Source organism: Gavia stellata, chromosome 2, assembly GCF_030936135.1.
Source record: "Gavia stellata isolate bGavSte3 chromosome 2, bGavSte3.hap2, whole genome shotgun sequence".
In the NCBI taxonomy this organism is placed as follows: domain Eukaryota; kingdom Metazoa; phylum Chordata; class Aves; order Gaviiformes; family Gaviidae; genus Gavia; species Gavia stellata.
Window position 1 is genome coordinate 1,371,620 of NC_082595.1, and position 19,736 is coordinate 1,391,355.

The window sequence follows — 19,736 nt, forward strand, 5'->3', positions numbered from 1 at the left end:
GTTTTTTTTATGGTTGGACTTGATGATCTTACAGGTCTTTTCCAACCTTAGTGATTCTGTGATTCTGTGATTTTGAACACTGCTGAACTTTCACGCGCAGTCAGAAGTGAAACCAAAGCCACCTGGGCTCATCTGTGGTAAGTCAAAATTTGTGACACTTCAGCGTGACACAGAAATGCTCTTTAGGCAGGAAAAGTAAAGGAGATTGTGTTTGGGCTTGTTTGTTTTATTTGTTTATCTTTTTTTGTTCAAGAGTGCATTTCTTTTATAACTGACAGGAGACCACTTCATTTTTAGCGGGTTTAAAATAACTTGCCAGTAATAAAAACAAGTTTCTCTCTCTGCTTTCCATAACAAGGAGAAGCCAAATGAGTGGTTCCGTGTTCAGAAGAGTCTCAGAGGTCTCTGCTGGATTCATCAACCGTGGTTCAAACTAGTGTGCAGCACAACCACTGAGGGAGAAAGAGAACAAAGAGTCAGACCATCTGGAAGGTCCACAGGATGCCACCGGGGCACTCTACCACGGCTCTGGGAGACAAGCTGGGAAAGGCTGGAGCTGCGTTTTAATCTGTTGTATGTGTAGGATGCATCTGCTCTGGAACTTCGGGGAGATTTACTGCCAGGATCAGGCTCAGAGGTTGCAAGTGGGGTCTTTTCCGAGGGAAGACCCGTTCTCCAGGGCAAGCTGTGTGACCTTTGAAAAATTCTAGGGTCAGGGTATGCAATGTACAATTTCAGCTAGATTTAAGTGCAACTGAGGGTCGCAGGGCTTCCTAGCCATCCTCCTCCCTTTGAGCCAGTCTTCAGCTGAGAGGACTAATTGGATGGACCTCTTGGGGCCCCTTCCAGCTGATTCCTGAGACATATTTGTATTCTGCAAAGGGAAGACTAAAGCTGATTGCTTTTATTACAGCTTCAACAGGAGAAATTTGCATTAAAAACAACGTGGGAAAAAAAAAGACCTGGCATCTTAAAAGGTCTCTTCTAATTCTGGCAGGTTGATCACTACATTCTCTGCCAGACGAGAACAGTTCCCTGCTGTGTGTTTTCTAATGAACTGACCACTGCCCTCCAAAAGTAGACAGTGAAACACGCTGTGCAAGCATCTTCTCAAGCAGCTATAGGGGTTTTGAACATATCTTTACTTTTTTCCTCACATAAGGTAAATGTTCATTCTACTAATTTGGACAAGCCTTCCAAGCTGAAGAGCCTTTTCACATAAACAAACTTTCCCTCTGATTCACTATTGAGTTTACCACTTATAAAAATGATTTTAAATAAATATATTTTAGTGCAGTCCATTGCTGTAGCTTAACCAGATGTTATTTCAATCTGACCAGCCTCACCTCAGCCAGAGAGAGCTGGATGACTCCACTCTTGTCTTTGTCCAAGAGATGAAACACTTCTGAAAAGTAGAAGACAGGAAAAAAATTTTGGATACAAACCACAGAGTTTGGCATGTAGAGATTCAGTCTGACAAAATGTAGAAGTCTGGCTTTTTGCCATGATCTACTGGAAATCTAGACTTGTTCTGTAAGGGAATATTACAGCTGTTCTTCTTTCCTTTTACAAGTCATTTCTAAGCCGCTTCATGGGGCGGAATAGTCAGATCTGCAGCAACAAACTGAGAGTTGGCAGCAGGACAACTATAAAATCTGATGCGGTAGCATCTGGTATGATCCAGGAACAAACCCGTAAATCCGGCCTGAGCAAGGACTGTAAATGACAAATGGTACCATTTATAGGAGATGGGACAACTTGGGGGGCCAGAGCACTGACCGTAAAGTGCAGATGACTGTAAAGCGGAAGAGCATGGTAGGTTATGAAAACATGTCCCCCACGCTCCATGGTCATTCAGACAGAAAGGCTTCTGCTATTTTGCTGCTTTCTCCAGCAGACACAGTTTTGCTGGCACCCTCACATTTCCGTGCAGTTTGCTACATTGGCAGCTAAAAGACACTAAATACTTGATGAAACCCCAAAGTTTTCAGGAACTCCCTTTGGCTGGTGAACGGAGGCACTTACTGAACAGGGTCTCCAGGCGGATCATACAGGCCACAAAGCCATCGAAATCGATGCTCAGCTTGCTGCAGGCGTAGCGGATGACAATGCTGTGCTGCACCTGATCGTTGAGCGTGAAACCTGAAGGGATGGGAAGCACGCGAATCACTGACGCAGCAGGTTAATGTGCTGTCTTTAATGTCACTTACCCATGGACTGCTGCAGCTGCAGGCAGACCTGGGTGAAGGACTGAGGACTCTTCCTCCCAGAAGGTCTGTTGGACTCCATCACCCACCTCTGCTGTGGGTCCTTTCCAAAGCCCGTTGTGCTGGGTGAAGAAAGGCATAAAGTTCTGCCACAGCATTTAGTCAGACTGCATATTTCACATTGTCTCACAGCATAACCAGTCCTATGTTCCCCAGATAAACCCTTAATTAGCGAGTCTTGGTGCTGCAGCTGAATAGCAGTGATTGCAGTAGAGCCAATTGCTCACATAACACATTGGGCTCTATTCAGGCCCGTATTAGCGCTATTTCTGTCTCTGGATCATTCACATAGACTCCACCGAGCACAAGACAGATCAAAAAAACAGTGCTCCCCTAGATGCCTCTGAGCTGGCAAGCACTGCTCCAAAAGTGAATAGCACGCTTCAGAGAGGATATCGTTGGGGCATGCCTTGATCAGGCTTGCACCTTCCCTAGTGTAGAGAAAGGTGGTGGGAGGAAATGAAGGAAAAAGAGGATTTGGACATAGCTCTGAAAGAGGACAATTAGATTAGGGAATAATGAGGCCAAAAATAGAGCAAGTAATGATCAGATGGATAAGCAATGGTCACAGCATGGACAAAAATATCAGTGGTTCATAATGCAGAACAGAGGATGGGTTTTGATGTGTATAACAGCAAAAGGATGTAGCAGTACGTGACTGTCAGGAAGGGAGAATGGCACTGGCAACGCTGTGATCTGGGAGACAGGAGGGAAGCAAAGCCACTAAAGGCTCCGCTGTTCTTCCAATGTTTGGTGGGGGGACTGCAGTGATCCCATGCAGCATACTCACCTGCCTCTCTGAGGGCATTTCGCATCTCATGGGAGTCGATGGTACCAGAGTAGTCACTGTCCACTTTCTTATAGATCGCCTGCAGCGGAGGAACAAGGGAATGTGGAAACAGCTTTTCAACGTGTGCCCGCGCAGCAATGTGGTGGTGCGAGCACGGGCAGGCAGGCTTTAGCTCTCATGGCTGGGTAACAACGGTAGCGAAGACGTGGTAACACGAGGCTCGCCGGCAGGTAGCAGCCAGAATGAAATAACCAGGGATCCTCTAGGGTTTAACCTTGGTTTGCTAGTCCACTCTGCAGCCCGTGCCCTGCCATCCTCCCTGCTCCTGTAGCTAGGTTAAGGCCAGGACATTCGTGCCTATCTCTGCCATGTCCGCAACGTCACTCTGCTGTGCAGACACAGCCTCGGGTTGCTGATGGCGGGGACAGGGGCTGCCCCTACCAGCCCAAGCTCCTACCCTTTGAAATGTTAATGAGCAAGGGAAACGTTTCAAGTAGCTACTGGCAAGCAAGGCAGACTGGGAAACGCGTTCCCATGGGCTGGCAGCCTGCCTGCCTTCACGTTGCATGGTGGCAGACAGGCCGTTGAGGAAAATATCCTATCATTTGGCAAACACTGCAACAGACAAAGTCCATTTTGCTTAATATCTCAGACGAGATGACAGACGCTTCCTACTGCCAGCAGGTTTATTATCCAGAATTAGAAGCCACCCAGACCTACAGCTCAGACTGGAATTGGCTCTCAGGGGCTTGCTCTGCCAACACCAGCCTCAGGACAGAGCCGGTGCCGCCAGCTGAAGGAGAGCCGAACATCTCCTCGTGAACCTCCAGGTCAGCTGTGTGCTGACCAGCATCACGCATGGTAGCAGCAGACTTGCCCGAAAGGGATATTGTCAAACAAAGCAGGTCCAAATTTGACCTTCCTTTGGACTGCTTGATTCTGGGTGTACTTCTTGGGATATTAAACCCTCTGTCAGAAAAATAATTCAGCACTTCTACAAGATTTAAAAATTACAAAGCCAGGTTTTTGTAGGTCCTAAAAGTATGTGTTTCTTGTGTTTGCTGGTGCTCAGCTGGCAATGTAACGTATTGCAGCAGCAGAGACAAGTTCATACGAGCTTTAATACAGCAGGCAGCAGAGAGCTGTCTTTGCCAGCAATGAAAGAGGGTTAATCTGGCTTTCCATAAGGTATTGCAAATTATGGCGAGTGGTGGGGCCAAGGTGAAAGAGGATCTGCTTGTGTTCTCTTAAATCAGAGGTGTTTCTGAGCCCTGGAACAAACTCCAGCCATGAGAGGGAAGGCTTCCAAGTATATCTGCCTGTGGTGGCTTAACCCTATCCCAGTCCTGGATCTGTACTTCAGAGCTGAGAGGGAAGGAGAGATAGTTAGAAACATTATGTTACCAAATACTTCTGAATCTTCATCCAAAGTGTCTTGAATTCTACAAGTCCCAGCGTGCCGGTCCCATTGGTCTGGGGATGTTAAGGCATGGTTCAAAAATCAGGATTCCTCTATCTTAGCAAAACTGGAGAGCAATCAGTTCTGATAAAAACAAATCACCCATCACAGTGTCATCCTAATGCCATGTTCATTCTCGTATGTAATACATCTCTGTCTCACACAGACATGCCCACAGCTTTACATTTGCTTAGCTAAAGATATGCCAAGAATTTCTAGGCTATCTGCACTCTCAAGGAATGACGTATGGGATTGCTAAATATATAAGCACGATTAGATCCACTCTCATTTTGTACAGTTAACAGTAGATTAAAGCCCTTAGGGAAACAAAGAACTGGCCTGGCAGTGGACAAGTGTTAGAAAGCAGAGCCAGGAACTGTGAGTGAACACGGAGAGTCAATAGTAGGCTACACAGTCTTCCCCTGTGTCCTCCACGGCCTTGAACATGCCTTCCTATGGAAAATTATCCAGAAACAAGGAGTTGGCCCCCGTGGTGCTGTACTTATTGAGTTGCCCTGTTGGGTTTGGGAGGTTGTGGAGTGTAGGGCAAAGGCATCACTTCTCCTAACAGCCGGTGGTCCACAAGATCCACAGCTAATCCCTGCTGCCCTCAGCATGACCACATCATGAAACCAACATTAGTGCAATCCCGGCGGCATGGCTCCTGACCGTCCCAGTGCACTGGCTACCTTCCCAGCACGTCAAAGGGGTACCGGGCAGATGTGCTGACCTCTCCTTTTCCCTTGGCTACACAAAGCTTATTAGCTCCCATCTGTCCTACAAGCTATGCAGAAGGGAGGGAGGCACAGCATGTACTCATAGCCTTCCCCCTCTGAACAGCCTCTCCAGCCTGTCTCTGCTGCTCTGAGCTCTGTGCTCAATAAGCAGTACTTGACTTAAAGATGGAAGCGGAGGTTGTGCTTACAACCTGCCTCCTGCCAAGCACGCTGTGTATGCATCCGAAACCGCACAGGTGCATCCGGGCAGAAGGTCCCTGCTTCTCCTGCCTTCTCTTTTTACGGAGAAGTTTGAGCAATGAGAGATGCAGAGCAGGTGAGAGAAGCAGCTGATGATTAAATGGTTCAGGTTTCTGCCACCCTGAGCCGATAGAGCTGCTTGGCTGAATTTTATGCCTCCATCCGCACGCCTGGACAATGGAAGTGTAAGCTTAGCCTATCTTGTCAGGAAGTTTTGCAAAGAAGATCCAGAAACTTTAAAGGTGATGAAACGACATTCAAAGGATACATCTAAAAGGCTGATCATCTCCCTGCAAGTGTTAATGTTGAATCCATCACTTTTAATATCCTTTCCTGTAAAAAAAGGAAGTAAAAATCCAAGTCAGAAATACTTTTAGACAAATATTTTGTTCTGCCATTTCTTCCGCTATTTCCCTTCAGCTGATTAACATGGCTTTTTTGGCACTGGGGCAGGGGATGCTATTGTTCTTGGGGGTGGCAAGCCTCTCTCTGTCCACAGAAGTTATGCAGCAGCGTAACAATATCTTCCCATGGCGGTCCTCCCAAGAAGGTAGAGTGAACATAGTGCCTCTGTGGGACATTGGATGGCAACTCTTGGAGGGGGAGCTCCAGGTGGTACTTTTTCCCCCTGTATTAGAGGTTCAACAAGCCAGGAGAAACTCAACTGGAGGTGGACAAAAACTCAGTTTTTCATCACCTTTAGCTGATAGAGCTGGGTTTTGCTAGCACAGATCCCATCTGCATGCTGATGGACCCAGGCACAGACATCCACTCTGACCAAAGAGCGACTTTATGTCTCGCCATTTCAGCAGGAGCCTCTCAGCAACATTCATTGAGAACTACATAATGTTACTTACTCTTTGCCAAAACCCGGTTCAGGATAGTTTGAAGTTCACTTGCAGTCACTTCACAGTCCTGGATAGAAAACATATTTTAGGTGTTAACACAAAAATTATTTGAAATAAACTATATTCATTTGCGGTCAGACATCTGGGGACTATTTTCCTTCCAACTCTTATCTAAACTATGTAAACCTTTAATTTTTTTCTAACACTTTAGATTTACTATCAGACATCACATGGAGGAGATCCTCAGAAACCACCAATATATCCTAGCCTTTCAAATGGGAAATAAGTGGTTTGTTAGGTGCCATGGTGACATGACCCAGTAAATGTTAACTGTTTAACAGGTTTGACTGAATTGGGTGACTGCCTTCTTTTGCAGCTGAAGAGGTTCAGGAAAGCATTTGAGATTTTCCAGGCTTATGGAAACTACAACCAAACAATACTAAAATTGCCCTCTCAAAACTCAAAAAGGTCTTTCTAACTAACCAGATGTTTTCCCTCTTCGTGCCAGGAGCCATCTGTTCATTAAGAGAAAATCTGACATGACAGCCACAGGCTAGCACAGCAGGGCTTTGTAGATACTGAGGTTTGTCACATACAATAAATAGAGAGAAAGTTCAGCCAACAGTTTTTTCGATTCCCGGGGCTTCTAAAGAAAAAGGAAGGAATTGGCCAACTAGGCAATTGTTGGAATTATACGCTAACTCCATAGGTAATTTATTTCACCGTGGGATAATATTTCCACAGGCTTCACTCCCATCACCCGTATTTTCAAAATTATTCCATGCCCTGCATTACCGAGGGAACAAATCATGTTTTGCACCAATAAGAGGAACAATGCAGTAAAACCGTTCTATTGTAAAATAAATTGAACTGAAACTGTGAGTTAATAAAAGGGGAGAACTGCTTGGTTTTTTGAAGACTAGACAGTAAAACAAACTGGCAAGTCAAGTATTTGCATAATCATAACAGAGAGGTCCCAGGTTTTTTCTTGCACTTTAATCCACTTACCTCTCCAGAGAGCTTTTGAAACAGAGTCTTGAACTCATCATCTATATCTTTGTTATCAACATGAGGCTAGAGGAAAGAGATGACCGAAGTGTGGTTTACAAGGTGGTTCTAGAAAGCGAGCTGTGGACATCGTAAAGCAGCTTTACAGGGGACTATTTACAGCACCGGAACATGAGCGCTTGCGCTGCAGCAATGGCAGAACAGAGGCACTACTTGACTCACAACCAGTCAGGGGCTGGCTTCTTTTGGGAGTAAATACTTTCTAAGACTGATGAAAAAGTTTTCTTCTGCTACCAAAATAGTTTTATAAAATAGCTGCAGTGAAAATGTTGCTGCACCTGGCCAGAGCAATTCAGCAGTTCCTTGGAAGTCTGCTTTTGCAATTTCTCTTGGGCCTCAGGAAGACTATTTGTTTCTATGAAAAGGATCATTCAGTGCCCTCCCCACCTTCTGCTACCTGTACTAGATGGGAGGACAACTTAATGTGTTCCAGCCCAGCCTACAAGGGTTCAGTTTCTGTTCCCCTTGGGCCCAGGTACATGAAAATGCACGTGACACTAAGCCATGGAGATATGTAAAGAATCCCCGTAACCAAAAAATACTTTTCCTGAGCACAAACACATACGGTGATGCCAGCTCAGGGGAAAAATAAAAATATCACCCCTGTTTTGCCCCCACACCATGAAAGAAAAGTCTGTTAAAAAAACCCCAAAACCAACAATCTGCCCAGTTAAGACATTTACCTCATATGGTTTTGCAGCCACCACATCACCAATCATCCTAAGAAAAAACAGAAAATTAAAAAAAAAAAAATCACCAAGAAATGACAAGTCTATCATTTGCCCTTAAAATAATTAGCGAAACAAGCTGTTTTAATATAAGGTGTTACCAAATGCATAGAACAAGCCCCCAGGTTTCCTGCTTCCTACACCTCTGTCTGTCCCATCTTTTTGAAGATATTTTCCTTGGGAAATCCAGCCTTGTTGTTCTTGTCTTGTACCCAGACTCCTGTTTTTTCATTCAATGGCTGCTATTGATCCAATCCTTTTTAAAACCATCTCCTTATCATCATACTCCCAAATCCTCCACTCTTTAACTGTAGGAACTTCTACTTCACAGTCCTGAGGGATGTAGTTACCCATCGAGTGCTTGCTGGAGGCCATCTGAAGAGCCATGACTCTCCATCATGGATGCGTGTGTGTCACGTATGGTAGACTACATAAGAAAATAGGTCCTAGAAATGGGCCTATATTGCTGGTTAAGGGAAAAGATAGAGCACGGGATGTGGGTGCGACACCTGACCTTTTCCTTTAAGTGCCTCAGCAGCAGAAGAGGAGGCTTTACAGAGGAGATACGCACTGCGTTTTAGCCCGTTTCTCAGAAAAAACTCGCAGGCAGAACTCTCCATTTTTGTAAGGCTCAAAAGTGGATGGCACAATGAGGTACTCTCCCCGGGGCAACTTCATGCGGCTGGAGACTTCACGCAGGTTGACATAAGGATCAGACCGGGCTGCTGGTTGGTTCCTTGCGAAGAAAGCACGGTTCGCATGAATATCTGTGTGGTTTTCCAGCTGTGGGAAATGTGGTTTTGTTAGAAACCATTCGAAAATTCACGGGTAATCCAGCCGCCCTATTTCAATTTCAGTGCTTTAAAGCCATTTCAAGTTTTTTCTTAGCATAAAATAATAAATCCGCAAGTGATGGAGTAAAAGATAACCACCAGGGTTCTGTCATGGGAAACAGTCAGGCAGATAATTAGGAGGGGAAAGCATCTTCCTTTATAAAGATTATCTTTTCACATGTTTCTTTACAGTTTGTGATATAAAATAAATAAAAAGATCAGAATGTGTGCTCATACCTGGTCAAACTAGTACCTGAGGTACTGAAGTCGTCCATGTATTGAGCATATTTTGCTTTCACAGGCTGCTCATGAACAAATATAATTTTCAGAATGTTTTTGAGCAATTTATGGTATGGGATAGATCTCCTAATTACATAGGAGTTGTAGTCTCTGATTTATTTAAACAGACAGAAAGTAATAGTAAACAGAACACAGCAGAAGTCACAAGGGTGAGACTTTTGGGGCCACATATTAGATGATTTACCCAACTTCTATTAGTAATACTAAGGGTATTGCTTTGGATTATGTGGAAAATAGTACTTAACTTTTCCTTAATACCAATATACTATTAAACAAGTGAAACATTGCATAGCTCACAAAACAAAACACCAATGTAACAAGAAACAATAGCGTAAGAATAACTTCTCTGCTTTAAACCTCCTATTCATGATTTTTGCTCCACAGGGATGTCTTTCAAAAAGTGTGATTCAATGATCCACAAAAAGTGCTGTGTGGTTGACACAGGCTGGGGAACACTGCATAGGGATAAGATTTCTGGCTGTCTGAGATCAGAGCATACAAAGATGTTATCAAACATTTTATAATAATTCAGTTTTTCTATTGTAAACTGTAGAAAAATATGGGGATTTTCCTCTTTTGTTCCGAAGATAAGATTGGATTTGGTATTTATTCAACAAGCCTATCCTTTCTCCCCACTCAATCTTAAGCTAAGTGGGACTGCAAAGATTAAGAAGCCAGATCCATATCTTTTTCAATATATAAAGCTCATTTTCCATTTGCATCTGCAAGGCTGTTAAAAGAACAAAGTTAATTGCTACATGACCACACATTCATTTACTGAGAGAGAAGAAAAGGGCTGAAAAGCCAAGGAAAAATTGGCAGTGCAGGCTGCTGGACCTCAGTAATGAGTATAGGCTATTCTTACTGCCAGACACCCCTGGAGCCTCTTTCTTCAGGAATGAAAAGTCTCTTTACCTCAGTATTGACATCTGGGAGGATTAGGAAAGGTTGAGAGGGGTTTGATCATTACCAGGAGCCCCATCTCAGAACTATAAAAGGAATGGATCCACAGAGTTTGGCATTTCTTCAAAACAACATTAGCTACATTTTCTCGATTTTAGAGTGCAGAGACCCTGTTCTGCCTTCACCTATACTAAATAAACAAATGCTGACCTCTGTTATACAAACTTAGTGGGAGCCAGATTTCAAAAAGTATAAATGAAGTCAAGATTGGGACTCAGATATCTGTAATAAAGCCTCGTGCCCCAGTCTCTTGGAAGTGGTTATTCAGAACTTGAGATATTGGTCCAATGATCCAGGAACAAAGCTCTCCAGAAGAGCTGTCATTAGTAAGGAAGAAGTCTTCCTGGTAGCTAAATTCTCCAGTGCAACAGGAGGTGCCCATCTGGAGGCTACAAGTCTTCAGCAGAGACTACATACCTCCGGAGGAATCTGAAAGCAAGAGAAAGAGACGATGTTAAAGGTCTGCTACATACCTGCATCTATCTTTAGGAAAAAAAAATCAGATAAAGCCTCCTCCGGACACTGTTTTTTCATTTTCATTTACAACCACATATTGTAGAATCACTTATGCATGAAGTTCTAGCTTGTGCTAGAGCTGTTCCAAAGGAAAGACAGGATCTTCATCCAGAGGAATCTATACGACATTTAATTGTTTTTTGTTTTGATGTGGTGTTGTGAATGATACTATTGGTTGGAAGTATTTGGGTAAGCCTTTAAATGTTCAGTCAGGAAAGTTAACAAGTTAGCCCCACTTTGCTATCTAAAACCAAACTGAGAATTTATTACAGCAGACCTAAAATCTACTAGTCTACTGTTACTGGAATATGATGAAAATATAATGCTACTGTCACTAGCAATCAGGTTAAGGATGATGAGATTGTTGCAAGGCAATTATAACAAGTAACAAATTTCAAGATTTGGCCCTTCCTAAATTAACTAAATTACTATGTTAATTTGTACCTCCAAATATAAGGTAGCTTTTCCAAAAGCAATTAGTTGTCTTGAGAGCACAGATTCCAGTGAGAGCCAAAGAGAGTGTCCTCCCAAGACCCAAAAGAGCTTTTGAAAATATCGCCCATACAATGATTTTGGGGCCTGAGATGGCCCCTTGAGACCTCAGGTCTTGTTACTTATGACCAGCATACTAGAAGGCCAGGAGCTCGGTGGTGGGTGCACTTAGGGTTATTGCCAGTAGGCAGTTTGAGCTACATGACTCTCAAAAGCTCTGCAGGGCAGGTAGATGTAAGCATACATCTTTTCACCTTCTCCTGCATGGAGATCGGCTTTAGGTCACCATCCACGCTGTCCTAACTGGACCTCCTCAGCCACAGCATCAGCTGCAATGATGTAAATCTACAACAGTGCGTGACCCAAGTAACTTGGGTCATAGCTGGATGTCCACCTGAGATGGCTTAGCAGCCATGTCTTTCAAAAGAAAGTCTTCATCTCGTTAAGAGTCACCAAGTCTACCCTGCTATGGAGAAGATCACAGATGGGATGAAATAGAGGTAAAGCACAAAAACTCTGCTAACTTCTCCAGGGTTGTACTCAGTGATATGAGCAGGCAAACGTCCTTAATATGGAAATTCAGGATGCCAATAGGCCAGGGTGCTTGGCACCACGCAGATGGCAACTCAGAAATGCGCTTGGTGAGAACCATTTGTGTATGCAGACACTTAGGCACTAGGGAAAACCTTTCCTAGTTTTGAACCATCCTGAACAAGATATATTAGCAAAAGTTAGCCATTCCCATCTGCTCCCACCTGTTCTGGTTAATGATCTTCATCCAGTGGAATCTATACAACATTAAATTGCTTTTCTCCAGATATGATATTGGGAATGATAATATTGTTTGGAAATTTTTATATTTGCTTCTCTCCCCTCACATCACAGAAATTAGAGGTGACACTGTAGATTTTTCCCCTACATTATATTTTTTAGAGACAGAAGCAACACTGGGAGAATCAGAAAAAAATCCCCCAAAATTATTGAACGAGAACAATAGCATGGTAGACAATGAATCAAAACAATCTTCAAATGCAAGGGAAAAATAATAAAAAAAAGAAAGTGACTGCTGAGCACTAACGATAGACTGTAATCAGAAACACTTATCTGGAATTGCCAGGCACCCTGAGCCTGCCCCCATTCAGATTTTGTAAGAGAATGCTCTCAATGAGACCGTTACTAAATTATTGCCTCTAGTATTACACTGTCTCCTGTTAAAGTGGGACAAAAACTGAGCCTAAATTTGTCTGAATATTCCCATATTATGTGGGTCAGGAAGAAATGAGAGAAGGATTTGAATCATCTTGCAAAATTGAGTTCTTATTGAAGTGTAGTGCTGCATGTCAAGATGTAGCACATCATTGCTAATTTTTTGCAGCGTAACGGAACAGGGAATAAAGCCTTTAATCAGGAAGAAAATTTACCTGATAGAGCGAATAACCAATACTAAGCAGAGCTTCTCCCATTTTCTTCTGTCTCCTGCGGTTCTTCTGCATCAAGCCCACCAGTATAGTACAGCACGGCTCATTCAAACTCCCTTCATGGTCATCATCTGGTTCGTCCAGCCGGATTTTAAACTGGGGATTGGTCCAGTATGTCGCTAAGAATTCCCAAGGTGAGACAAAAAGGAGGAGATTTTGCTGTCATTGTAGCCAGGATGGCTGTCACTAGAATTACAGAGGATATCTCTTTGGGAAGACTTTTGCCTGGAGTTTTTCCAGTCCTTTCCCTTACGTTATATATTTTTATGTTTTCACAGCTATGCTGAATATCAATTGGAGCCATGGCAAATCAAAGCACCAAGGTATTTATTTCCTGGGGAGTAATGACCAACAGGGAGGAGCCGATATCGTTAATTCCAGCCAGTCATTTATCTCCAGGAAACGTCCTTGGCTGATGTTGTTATTGTTGCAAGAGGACCAAGTGCCAGACAGCCTCTCCAGAGGTCTAACCTGAAAATGAATAGGAAACAACACTGCCACTGAACTGTGACACTTTCCTGGCCTACCCAACTCTTTGGAGGATTACTCCAGTCAGTAGCAAAAGCCGTGTAAGCAGGAAAAGCAGACAGAGAAAAAAAATTAATACAAACATGAATTAACTGCTTAGTGGGTTGGTAATCCCCAACAAGGAAATAAGTGTGAATTAGATATTGGTTTAGGCTGCCAAGCTTTTGTTTGCTATCTAAATCCTGCAGAAAGAGTTGCACCTCCAAGCCCTTCCCACCAAAGCCCCCTCCAGTTCACAAGCATTTATTTTGATTGTTATGTTGGTATTTCACCAAGTGCCCGCTTGGCTGGGTCTCCACCTTGGTAGTTCTGGCAGCCCCCAGCAGTCGAACCCCGTCTCCACTGTCCATTAAACAGGGTCAGGTCCCATCTATTGACCTCATTGCTTGTCAGCGTGTCAGGAGTCAAGTTGCAGATCTCAAGGCGGGTGAACTGCCTTCGGAAATCCGAAAAAGCCATCCTGGTACACAAAAAGACCAGGGTTAGTCCATCAGCCTGCAATAGTCAAGGCGAGTGCAAATGGATGTCTCTCCCAACAGGGCAGCAAACATCGGTACTACAGAGCTGCCCAAAGCCCCATTTAATTGAACTCTGAAGCTCGGAACCGGCTTTTGGGGAAACAAAATTTCCCACTCCCTGAATGAGCTGTATCTCCTGGAGGCAGTTGTTCTCAATGGCTGTTACACATTATGGGCTCAGTCATACCATTTTCCGTCATCCCCAGCCGTGGGCAATCCCTCATGGATCGTACTTCTTAAGTAAATTCACTAAAATTGGTGGAACAAAATGTGCAAGGAGATGCCATTTAATGGGAGTAAGAGTTGGCCCTTATAAAAGAGTCACTCTGTAGAAAAACAGTCTCAGTTTGTGTTTTGCTTTAATTCTATTGTTAATGTTTGTTTTTACCACTCCTAGTAGGTTTGCATGAGTGACAGAGCTTGATCACTTCATGCCGCAAGCAGAGGTCTGTTCTCATTTCTCAGTGCCTTATGGCCCATATAGCTGATTGCACTGAAAGATGGTGGGCGTTTATTTTTCCAGTCGAGGACAGAGTGACATGGATTCAGTACTGATCCGTATAATCAGCTAACAGGGATGGGCTTTCCATTAGGTCTGGGTAAACAGACTCTTCCCAAGCTGGTAATCTAAACTTTTTCATTAGTGTGTAGCATTTAGGCAAAAAATCAAACCTCAAAATATAGAGCAGCTGAGGTTCATTCTTGCCACCTCATTAATTTTATTACCATCTGGTCTCTATATTTTGGATAAGCACTGAGTTATGCAAGCTCTAATAAAAGGTAATATTTGAATGGCAAGGGAGATAACAAGAGGCTAACAACACACACGCGCACGCGCGCGTCATTATTAACCCCCTTGGTGCTGGCAGTTTCTCTCCATCCAACTGAAAGGACTGCTTAAAAAGCATACGTGCACATAAAATACACAAAAGATTAAGCTAACTGAATGATACTCACCAAAACTCTCCATCATCTACTTGCTTATCGAGCGCCTGTTTATGTTTGGGATCAACATAATTCCATTCAGGAGCACTGCAGACAAAGCACAAAAGCAAGCTGTTCAGTTGGATTTTATTCTACAAGATCAGAGAGTTAGGCTCTGTCTTTGGTTACAGCTGATAAAGGAGCATGTGTTTCTTCAACAACTAGACCCTCTGCCCCTCCCAAGGGTGGTACGCACTGCAACCTGACTATACAGGTCTGGAATCCGACTGCAACCATATTTGCAACAAATAAGCCTTAAATTGAATCATCACTGCCAGGTGCCAGAATGTACAAATATTGCAGACTGTCTGGATGAGGTAACACACGGCCTGAAAGTCGAGCAGAGCTTCTCCATTGTAAGATCTGTTGGAACGCCTGGTAGTCTCCCAAGGGAAACAATACAAGCTCTGCTCTTGGGGTCACCAAAGAACAAGAAGACAAAAAGGTGGGATTAGAAAATGTACTGCAGAAAACAGCATTGCTCCTTTCCCGTTCTGACATTACCGTGCAGCAAGCGGGATTCTGCTCCGATCTGCTCCGTTCTGCCCCTCCCTCAGCAGGGTTGTCCCATGGTGAAACAAGTGCAAGAAAATCAGGATATGGCATGTGTGCATGCCTGAAGCACCCTATCTGGCACCTGAGCAAAGCAGCTCTGATAAAGGTAAGAATAATTCTGATGTTTATCTCTGTTTTCTATCCTTTAAGTGTTATACAACATCAGCACCAGTATTGCAGTCAGTCAGGACAGGAACCTGAAATCTCAAAGTATTGCGTGAAAAAAAAGTCATGGCCCAAATGAAAGTATAATTTATGCTATTCTAAATATAAAAATAAAAGAGATGTTGTCACTGCCATTGTCATGAGATTCCAAGGTAGTTGAAGCCCAGTTTCTGACAGATTTTCAAACTTCTGGGTCCTTAGCTTAGTCAACATCCCTCTTTTTTCAAGATTCTCCAGTAAAAACCAAAAACCCATCTGATTTAGAGCACAGCAACCTTAGAGTTGAAGTAGAAGCACAGTGGTTTAGCCCTGATGTATTTCCCAGGAATGGGCTTGGTTTGCATATCCTACTTAGGTCCTGGCACCATCAGTAGGATCAATCTGAGAGAAGTCGTCTTGTAAAATAACATAACATGGATATGACTTGTATTGGGCTGCTCACAATTAAAACATGGGCTGTTCTCTCTTATTAGAAAGCTCTGCCTGAGGCAGGGAAGAATGTCCGCTGGGCAAAGCGGATCAATATCTAGCCTTGCTAATAAATTAATAGTGTTTTATTCCAACTGATTTCTTATCTCTCCTAAATGTGCTTTGTGATTGGATTAACTGCACAGTCCCAATTTAATTTTTAAAAGATACTAAAATACACTGAAGAGAGAGAAGCAGGCGCATGTAAAAACCTACTTATCACTCCAAGCTCCAGTCCATTCCACTTCACCCCAGGGATTTCTAAGCCTCACTAGTTTCTCTGGCCGTCCTCGGTAATATACCTAAAAGATCCACAACAAACAGAGCCTGAGCACTTCCATTATTCCAATCATCACAGGGCAATTGCTTTTCAGACAGGATGAAACATGATTTGTACTTGAGTGATGCAGTCTATTACAATTTGCAATAGTTAAAAGACACCTAGATACCTTCCACCCTTATTTCACATTAACCTGTGCCACCAAGTGAGCCATTAGCTGCGGCACTCACCATTTCGTGTAATGACAGCAACCTGCAAGGGAAAACATCGGCTACAAAACAGCAGAATATGTACATCCTCAAAAGCAGGAGACATCGCACAACACAGCAAGGTTGGAAGGAGGTGGTTTAGCATGGACACCTCTGTGATGATTCCTGTTTCAGAGGAGCAGGAGTACGTAGGGGTCACTGTGAAAGCGGGACTAACAGAGGAGTTCGTGAAAGAGGCTTTTACTCCTTTCCCATCAGCACTGATTGGCGAAGTACACACTCCCGCCTCATGCAGTAGGAACACGTGGGGAAACAGCTGCCTTCTCTCCTGTTTCTCCTTTCCGTACCCTCCATTTTGGTAACAGCTTGGTCCACCTTTACCTTTTGCATTCCGGTCTGTTGGTACAACGCAAGTTGCAGACTGCACAGTATACTCTATATACTACCAGTACAGAGCTTCTGGCCTGGCTAAGCACTGCAGGAACGTTCTTTTTCTGCACGAGGGTGCGTAAGTTAGAAACATTTTTATTCGGTCAGTCACAGAAACACATCAGAAAGTTGAAGGCACTGCAATATTGCAACCCCAAGCTGTTTTGTATGATGGCAAGTGTAAAAGCTTCAGCCAGGCTCGATGAGCGCTGGAGAGGCTGGCTTACCTCTTCTGCTCCAGTGACAGAGTAAGCATGTCCCTTTACCAGCTTCAGACTTGTGATTGCTTCTATTTCAGCTGCAGAAGTTATCTGGGGCAATACAAGTATATACATTTAGGCCTATATATTGTGTACAAACACAGCTTTCATGAGCAAATTAATATGGGGGAAGATATCCAAAGCTGTATGCACAATGAATATCAATATTCCTAATGCAAAGTGTATGAAACAGAGGTGACATCCACAGCAGAAGTTCACCTCCACAACTTCACAGCCCTAAATATGCAGTCCTAGCACAGCAGAGATTCAAGAATGTACAATGAAATCTAAACCTAAATCCAATTCCCAGCTCAGGTAACAGAACCAGTCAGCTGCAAAGACACGTTCACGTGAACTCAACTCTCGCCTGCCCCACTTGAGATCCAGCATATCAACATCTGAATTCTGGTAATCCTATATGCCGTGAACCAGGATGTCAGACAAGATAATGAAATGGGATGTGCAAGGCGTCGAGTTTCCAAAACATGTACAAACATCATCTGTAACTTGAGAGAATTTGTATTATAGGTGTCAATAATCTTTAGGATTGAAAACCAAAGCCAGAATCAGACTACAGGCTACAACAATGTGTCTCAAAGAGTTTGTCTCTGGCAGTTGAGTGGCTGAAGCTGAAATCACACAGAATTTGAATGAGAAAAGATACTCAGAGAATGAAAACGGAGTTCAGGAAGATCAGTCCCCAGTCCATGGGTCAAAGTATTATCAAAGGCTGTCTTGTAAAAAGAGAGGCATGACGAGAGTTGGTTATTTAGAACCTCATCCGAAGTTTTTAAAACTGAAATCAATAAAAGTCCCCCATTAATTGTAGTTTGCTTTTAATGCAGACCTTCCTACCTATGTCTAACATTGATCCGAGCTTTTATTACAGTATGGACCAGAGCCCTGAGAAGAGGAGTGAGGAGAGTAAAGCAGCCACTGTCTCTTACATCGATGGAACAGCCAAGCAGCGACCCAGCTCTCAGAGCCTTCTGGATGATTTGGTACAGGTTTGAAGGAGCCCTCCGCAGCTCATAGGACTCAGAGATGCCTCCAGTAAAATCCTCAAAGCCCTCCATAGTGGACCCTCCTGTGAGAGCTTCGTAAGAGCCGTTCAACCTGTGGGAGAGATGACAAGAGCTATATAAGGGGCCATCTCCACCTGTAAGCATTGACACTGAAGAAAGAAACATTTATAATTTAGTATCTCTCAGTCCATGTGATCATCAGTGTGAGTTGGGGCACCAGAATTAAAGCCCCTTGAAAAAGACGGTTGGCAGTACCCTTTACGGACCTAGAGGAAACTATAAAAAATGGGTGGAATGGAGGCTGCATTTGAGTGAAGCGCGTTGCGTCTAACACCACAACCACCCGAGCAGTCACATTTTGCACACCCAGGAGTGTTGCCTCCTGCTTAGCCACCATACTTGGCGTAGGCCTTCTCCAGCAGTGCGCTCCAGAACTCGTTGCCTTCCTCCGAGTGCACGAAGAGCAGCTTCCCGTTCTTGGTGGGCAGTCTGTCATCCACCACGACGTCCACCCACTCCCCGTACTGCCAGAACTGATGAAAAGAAGAAAGGAAAAGATGATGAGGGCCGGTATGCACATAATAGCTCTGCACTACCATCTTCCCACCCCTTCACCTGCCATCAGTTCCCCCGGATAAGTCACTGTAAGGTTTCGTTCCCATGTTGGACTCCTCTCCCTTGTAACAGAGGCAGACTCTTCCCATCCCTGTGAAGCGCTGAGCAGACTTCTTAAGTCTGTATTAAAGTTTTGCTGATAGGTAATAATAACAGCAACTTCTTGCACGTAACATCTGGAACGCTGTCTGTGCTCCATGCAGAGCTTACATGGTGGAGACTCCAGAAAGCTCATGCGTAGACAGGATACTCTGAAATCTTTTCTTGCCTACTCTTTTAAGGCCCAATCCACTGGGAAAAAAATGACCCTGTAAAAATGCTGCAAGGAGAGGTCACCCAAAGGGGAAGCACTCAGTAGTGCTAATCCCTTCTGAAAATACTGGGAAATGTGAGAAACATTGCTAATACTATTTTTTGCCTGAGCACTTGAAACATTCAATCTAGAATTTTATGCAGAAGATAATTTATACAATAATCCCTCTGCTGAGATGAGCTGGTAGAAGGGGTAGGTATGTGCTCTATAACATCAGTCCTCGCCAAAACACCTCTTTTAGCTTTGCAGGGTGAATCCATACTGCTCCCACTTCTAGTCAAAGCAGGCTGGCTCAGTCCCAACATGCTGGGTCTGCAGGCAAGGAAATCTGAGCAAAGTGATGGGAAGGGAAGGGAAGGAGGAGGAACCACATCAGCCTGAATTCATTCGCGACAGTCGGCAGACACAGAGCTTGGCTTAACTCACGTGGCATGATGGTTTGGCTCAGTTTACAAAACCTGTGTAACTCCCCCGAGCCCTACCAGCTGTAAGACAGCAGAACCTAGCCAGTGAGCAGGTGTCATGGAACGGTACTTAACTCTGTTCTTCTTTTCTTCCCCCCTTGCCCCCCACCAGTTTCACTTACACACTGTAATTCTTGAATATTTAGCCTGCACCAAACATAAAAAAGCTGCTTTTAGCTAAATACTAGCATTTTCCTCTTTTAT

The 19,736-nt window shown here is 43.8% G+C and overlaps 1 protein-coding gene across 1 annotated transcript in view; it reads right to left on the reverse strand.

The window, feature by feature from the left end:
- Nucleotides 1-428: 428 nt before the first annotated feature.
- Nucleotides 429-19,736, reverse strand: part of CAPN8 (calpain 8) — a 30,635-nt gene continuing 11,327 nt past the window's right edge. The window contains exons 4-21 of the mRNA XM_009810964.2: nucleotides 18,540-18,673; nucleotides 18,063-18,231; nucleotides 17,083-17,166; nucleotides 16,154-16,239; nucleotides 14,723-14,797; nucleotides 13,547-13,707; nucleotides 12,663-12,838; nucleotides 10,651-10,662; nucleotides 8,709-8,920; nucleotides 8,093-8,129; nucleotides 7,350-7,415; nucleotides 6,351-6,408; nucleotides 5,762-5,826; nucleotides 4,462-4,530; nucleotides 3,058-3,136; nucleotides 2,026-2,142; nucleotides 1,347-1,405; nucleotides 429-452 (exon numbers count right to left, since the gene is read on the reverse strand). Coding sequence (XP_009809266.2) covers nucleotides 429-452; nucleotides 1,347-1,405; nucleotides 2,026-2,142; nucleotides 3,058-3,136; nucleotides 4,462-4,530; nucleotides 5,762-5,826; nucleotides 6,351-6,408; nucleotides 7,350-7,415; nucleotides 8,093-8,129; nucleotides 8,709-8,920; nucleotides 10,651-10,662; nucleotides 12,663-12,838; nucleotides 13,547-13,707; nucleotides 14,723-14,797; nucleotides 16,154-16,239; nucleotides 17,083-17,166; nucleotides 18,063-18,231; nucleotides 18,540-18,673 — 1,683 coding nt within the window. The remainder of the gene's footprint in view (nucleotides 453-1,346; nucleotides 1,406-2,025; nucleotides 2,143-3,057; nucleotides 3,137-4,461; nucleotides 4,531-5,761; nucleotides 5,827-6,350; nucleotides 6,409-7,349; nucleotides 7,416-8,092; nucleotides 8,130-8,708; nucleotides 8,921-10,650; nucleotides 10,663-12,662; nucleotides 12,839-13,546; nucleotides 13,708-14,722; nucleotides 14,798-16,153; nucleotides 16,240-17,082; nucleotides 17,167-18,062; nucleotides 18,232-18,539; nucleotides 18,674-19,736) is intronic.